General features: G+C 39.0%; 2 protein-coding genes across 2 annotated transcripts in view; one reads left to right on the top strand and one right to left on the bottom strand.

Moving 5' to 3' along the window:
* Positions 1-6040, bottom strand: part of BDH2 (3-hydroxybutyrate dehydrogenase 2) — a 22431-nt gene that overhangs the window by 1900 nt on the left and 14491 nt on the right. Inside the window, exons 6-9 of the mRNA XM_017508648.2 lie at positions 5679-5773; positions 5119-5252; positions 1828-1886; positions 1041-1133 (exon numbers count right to left, since the gene is read on the bottom strand). Coding sequence (XP_017364137.2) covers positions 1041-1133; positions 1828-1886; positions 5119-5252; positions 5679-5773 — 381 coding nt within the window. The remainder of the gene's footprint in view (positions 1-1040; positions 1134-1827; positions 1887-5118; positions 5253-5678; positions 5774-6040) is intronic.
* LOC108289238 overlaps positions 1-6040 on the top strand; it is a 23318-nt gene that overhangs the window by 7607 nt on the left and 9671 nt on the right. The window contains exon 3 of the mRNA XM_017508639.2: positions 1119-1265. The gene's annotated coding sequence lies outside the window, so the exon portion shown is untranslated. The remainder of the gene's footprint in view (positions 1-1118; positions 1266-6040) is intronic.

Below are 6040 nucleotides of genomic sequence, written 5' to 3'. Positions count from 1 at the left end.
CCTCACTCCCAACTAGTCCCCTTTCCTTCCCCCTTCTCACACATTACAGTTCCTTGTTTATATAGTATTCAAAGACGTAAAACAGAGGAGGATGTTCTTGTGCTCTATACCTTATAAACATCGTTTTTGCTTTCATCTTAAGCCATTTAAAAGTATACAATAGCCATTAAGAAAAAAACTTAAACAGATGCAAAATGGAAGAGGTTAAATTAGAAATTTCCATACACGATGACGAACAAATAATAATTTAAAAAAATTTTGTTTTATTTATTTTGAGACAGAGTCTCGCTCTGTCACCCAGGCTGGAGTGCAATGGCAGGATCTCAGCTCACTGCAACCTCTGCCTCCCAGGGTCAAGCGATTCTCTTGCTTCAGCCTCAAGAGTAGCTGGGATTACAGGCGCCCGCCACCACACCTGGTTATTTTGTATTTTTAGTAGAGATAGGGTTTCGCCATGTTGGCCAGACTGGTCTCAAACTCCTGACCTCAGGTGATCTGCCTGCCTCGCCTTCCCAAAGTGCTGGGATTCAAAGCATGAGCCACCGCGCCCAGCCACAGGTAAGAATTAATAGAGAAAAGAGAACCAGTGGAATTCTCCCAAACCAAGTCACAAGTAAAACTAAAACACCACATACCAAGTCTGTGTCCACTGAACACAAATCTGCTTAATCCTCTCCCCATTTCACTTAAAGCTCTTATAATCCTAGAGGTTCATTTGTTTGACTTACATTTAATCAGGTTTCCCCAATAATAATTTTTGAAAGGAACTGTCTCTTAGAAAATTGAACACTTTCATTTTTTTAGTCCTCCATTTTGTTTGCTTCAAGATGTTATGGTAAAGCTGAGTGAGAAAGAGTTAGTGGCTCAAATCAAAGTGGTCTTTCTTCGAGCAAATTAAATGAGAATTTATCCCTATCTTATAAATGTAGCATCTTCACATATATATGCCATAAACTCTCTAAAATGGTATTATTTTGATGAGCAAATTGTGGCCAAATGTGATTGAGGATAATGAACTCCTTGGAAAGAATAGTGCTTACTTCATCAGAAGCCAAATACACACAGAGCATGGCTATTTCTTCTGCCGTTGCAAATCTTCCTGTCTTCTGTCTCTTCAGGAAATCATTCCGTGCCTGTGACCAGAGACCATATCAGACATCAGTCACGTGAGCAGCTGCATGTGCTCACCTGCATCTTCTCCAAAGAGTCAAAGGCAAGAGAATCCACTGGTTTGCTGCCTTGATGAATAATCAACTAGGGTTATGGTGAGTCTTTTCCCAAAGTTACTCAAATTATTTGTGTTATACTAAAACCCACAGATACTGTGACAGATCAGAAAGCTAACATTAAAGATGAGGGCATTATTTTTTTTCATGTTTGAAGGTTACGGTAAAGTATACATAACATAAAATTTACTATCTTAACCATTTTAAGTGTACAGTTCACTGGCATTAAGTACATTCACACTGTTGTGTCACGATCACCGTTGTCCATCTCCAGGACTCTTATTTTATTTTTATTAATTTTTTTTTCTTAGAGAGTCTTGCTTTGTTACCCAGTCTGGAGTGCAGTGCTGTGATCATAGCTCGCTGTTGTACCTCAAACTCCTGGGCTCAAGCACCCCAGCCTCAGCTTCCCAAGCAGAGCTCTTTTCATCTTGAAAAACAGAACCTCTCTGCTCACTAAGCATTAACTACTCCTTTCCCTCCTTCCAAGCCCCTGGTGACTACCATTTCACTTTCTGTCTCTATGAATTTGTCTGCTATAGGTATGGAAGAGGGCATTTATTAACCAAAGGTTTAAACACATTTTAAATGCTAGATATACCTCTTCAGGATTTCCTCTGGCTTGTATTCTTTCTTGTAGAGATGGGGTATCAACCGTTCCTAAATCAAAGGGGGATATTCAGCTTGGTTACTCGCTTAAACTGAAAAAGAAATTGATAACTAAAAACTTCCTTTCCATATGATAAAACAATCAGTGAGGTTCTTCTCCTTGACTTAAAATGGCAACTTCACATCTGCCTGCCTGAGGCCTCTTATTTAATAGACTTATAACTTCTTCAATAACATTTCTTTGATTTTAAAAACAGACTATGATTCTTTGTAGGGACTCTGGTGAATCACCCAGCATTCTCAAGGACATATATTTCAGTTTCAGTCACATTGCATTTATATAATGTTTTATGGATTTTAAATATTTTCATATATATATTATCTCAGTAATTCTCACAGTAACCCTTAGATGTAGATAAAATCATACAAGCACTTTGCCAGCTTAAGGATCCAGTTTGACTCAATGATCTCAAAACCATTCTCTGCTGTCAAGTTCACTGTAGGATCTTTGGGGACAATCCCATGGCTGCCATAGTCCTTGGTAATTCATGTGGCACTAAATTTTTCTCATCACCTTGCCTATTTTCATTGTTTCAAATTCCTACTTTTAACCACTGTTTCAAGTTTTTAATCAAAACTATAATTGAGTATATTCTAAATTTATTTTACTTTAAAAAAGAAAACACTAAAAATTTAAAATTCCACTTAGTTTTTGGTCTCCTAGAGCAAGTTCCCCAGACTTTTTTATTAACTCATATAAACTGTACATTCTCTTTAGAGGCCTTTTTTTCAGACTAAACAGTACTCTGGCAAATGATGTGATCCTTCCGAGGTTGCAACAAATGGTTTTACAGTTATACTTCATCCTTAGATCACGTTCCTGAGAGTGCAATGGATTTGATCTTTGCTCATAAAACATTTCTTAATTTTAGCATCATTTGCTATTTTTTCTCGTGAAGCTCAAAATCAGAAAGCCTAGCTCCTTTTTGGAACCCCCTGTTTACGTTATCTGTCTCTTGTCACCTTTTACTATAAGCAGGCAGCACTTTCAAGACTCTGGGTAGAAATCGCCTTAGCTACATCACCCAGTTCATCAGTAACATCTTCTACCTTCCTTCACACTACAGGCAACAGTGTTGATATATTTTCTGAAACTGTATGACAAAGATCCCCTTTTATCTAATTTTCAATAATATTTTCCTCACTTCCCTCAGGAGCCTCCTTAAAGTCCACAGTTTTATGACCAGTGTGCACCTCACGCTTTCACTAACAATCTCCTCGAAATCCTTACAGCTTTAACAGCTTTCTCCCTCTGAGGTAAATGAACATCATGTCTTCATTTGACTGGTACTAATGGCTATTAAATAAAAACTGTAGAGCAAGCCCATGCCTTTAGAGGACTCCAGTGTCACTGGGTTCAGCTGTGTCCATGGCACAGACATACTATGCCAGGGTCTACACAAGTCTAGCTGGAGATTTCTGACTATACAACCATCAGCACCATCCGAGACATACTCAGTCCTCCTCAAGTTTTCTTCTGTGATTGGTTTGCTGAGTCACAGCTAGTTCCTTGTTCCAAAGAGTTTGATAACATATTTTCCAATCTTCTGATAAGTCCAGTCGCTGACACAACCACATTTTCCAAATCATTTTACCATTCTTTCCACTGGGTAAATGGCACCAAGAATAGCTAGATTCAAGTATCACCAGGGTGTACCTCAAAACCCATTGAAATGACCTCTCATGTATTATTCTTTTCCTTAGTGTGATCTGTGTTTACATTTCTGTACCAACATTAAAATAAAACATCATCTCAATCACTGAAATTCTGTAGCTTGGGAGATGTTTAGTTTTCCCTCTTTGAGTCTGTGGGTTTCAAATGAAGATTCAATCAAAATCTCCTGTGAGACTTTCTAAACAACACAATTCTCTCTGTGAACTCCTTCCCTAAATTGTGGCATGCCCTTCAGGTGTGAAAGGTTCCCAGGTTGTATTGAAATGTTTCCCTTTCACACTCCCTGTCTCATATCAAGTGTACACAACTGAGGGAAATCTTGATCCTGGATATGCAATAGTTAATTTCTTTTTAAAGAACATTAATAATCCTTATTAGATACGCTATGTTCATTTTAGATTGGTAGAACCAGGTAAAAGTGGCTATCAATTTAATAAACACATCTACAGTTATTGAGAAAATGAGACATAGCCGCATTTATTAAGATAAGAAAGTTCTGCTTTTCTTCTTTCCCTTGTTTGAGGGATCAGCACACCTTTCTTGTTAAAGAGGCAGTAGCAAATATTTATGGCTTTGAGAGTCATTTTCTTTGTTGCCACTATTATACTAAACTCTGCCATTATAGCATGAAAACAGCTATAGGCAATACATAGGCAAATTGGCTGTGGAAGTGTTTCAATAAAACTTTGCTTACAAAACAGATGATGACCCAGATGTGTCCCATAGGCTGTGGTTTGCTGGCCCTCTTTCTATAGCATAAAGGAAGGTTAATGCCTCCTTTTTATTTATAGGCCACCCCAGTGGTTCAAGTGATTTTAGTGGATCCTTGTGTTTTGGGAGGCTCCCCTTACTTTTTCCTGCTGTCCTTTGAGCATGGTCTGTTTTCTTTTCTTTCTTTCTTTTTTGTTTTTTTTTTTTGAGATGACATCTCACTCTGTTGCCAGGCTGGAGTGCAGTGGCACGATTTCGGCTCACTGCAACCTCCAACTCCCTGGTTCAAGCAGTTCTCCTGCTTCAGCCTCCCGAGTAGCTGGGACTACAGGCATGCACCACCATGTCCAGCCACAGTATCTTTAGTGGAGATGGGGTTTCATGTTGGCCAGAATGGTCTCGATCTCTTGACCTAGTGATCCACCTGCCTCCGCCTCCCAAAGTGTTGGCACTGAAGGCGTGAGCCACTGTACCCGACCGAGCATGGTCTATTTTCATCTTTCCCTTGATATCTTTACCCTGCAAAGGTCAACTCTGGTCTGCTTCCCAACAGCAAGTCGGGCCAACTATGTCTCTTAGCTACTTGATTCTGAATTGTCCAACACATGAGTAGCATGTAAGCCTTTTGCAGCTGTGGCTTGTTCCCAATGACTTAGGATCTCCTTCTCAACTTACAACTCTACTGTTATCTTAATAAGCCCAGCCTCAACTCCCTTTTTTTGAACTTTTCCTCAGAGTACAATATAACATATAGTAAACAAACTTTTGTAGATATCTTTCATGGTGGCAAACAGTGTCAGAAACGCCAAGTTCCCAGCCCTGCAGTGCCTTACTCACCGGGGCACACACAGTTGCACCTGATGCCCTGCTGGATGAAGTCTGCAGCCACAGACTTTGTGAGGCCGATCACAGCTGCCTTGGTTGTGCTGTACACACATCTGTTCACAACTCCTGAGGGTGGAGGAAAGGTTCAACAATTGAAAAAATAAAAAATATATTTTCCTTTAGAGAGGTAACACAAATAAGTTTTCCCATTAGCCATTTTCATGCTTTCTCCCACATTCCTCCTTTTTAAAAAAATTGGTATCAGATTTTTTCCTTTAATAGAGTCAGTTTCTGGATCTAGGGAAATAATATCAGTATAGGGACAACTTAATTGAGACTTAATTCAAATGCTGCACTTATTTAACATTGGGACCAGTTTTAGTTTCTCATCATCAGTTGCTATAACTCTTAGGCAGATTCCAAAAGAAAATAAAGATTAAGAACAAAGCAAAATAATTAAACAGGAGGCCTAGGCACTTCTTTACACTCCTGTCTTGTGTATGCTTACTACGTGTATCCTTGCAAAGAGAAGAAATGTTATCTCAGCAGTAACTATTTCATTTTAAACTCACAGATCCAACTCTGCCAGATTATGACACAATCCACATTTTGCACTGCTGTCCTTGTCCTTCAACTTGACTTCTTGCTGATGGCTCAGATCAGCTGTCTATGTGAAGCATTCCACACACTCACAGCAGTTATTTCCCTGTATTGTGACAGTGTTTTGTTCAAACCTCTATCATATATCATCACACTGGGGAAGATGATGTTTGCTGCCTTGCTCTTGGTTTTGGACTGTGAATTCTTTTGGGGGCAGAGCACATACTGGTGCTCAGTATACCATTTTAAATGAATTAAATGTTAAATGGTTCCTTCTCGCAGTCTGATATTCATTTCCAAATCTATTAGAAAGAATAAAAGGAAAGGAAAAAAA

Source organism: Cebus imitator, unplaced genomic scaffold (genome assembly GCF_001604975.1).
Source record: "Cebus imitator isolate Cc_AM_T3 unplaced genomic scaffold, Cebus_imitator-1.0 Scaffold397, whole genome shotgun sequence".
NCBI lineage: Eukaryota > Metazoa > Chordata > Mammalia > Primates > Cebidae > Cebus > Cebus imitator.
The sequence above is the reverse complement of the archived record's forward strand: the minus strand, read 5'-3'. Positions and strand labels throughout refer to the sequence as shown.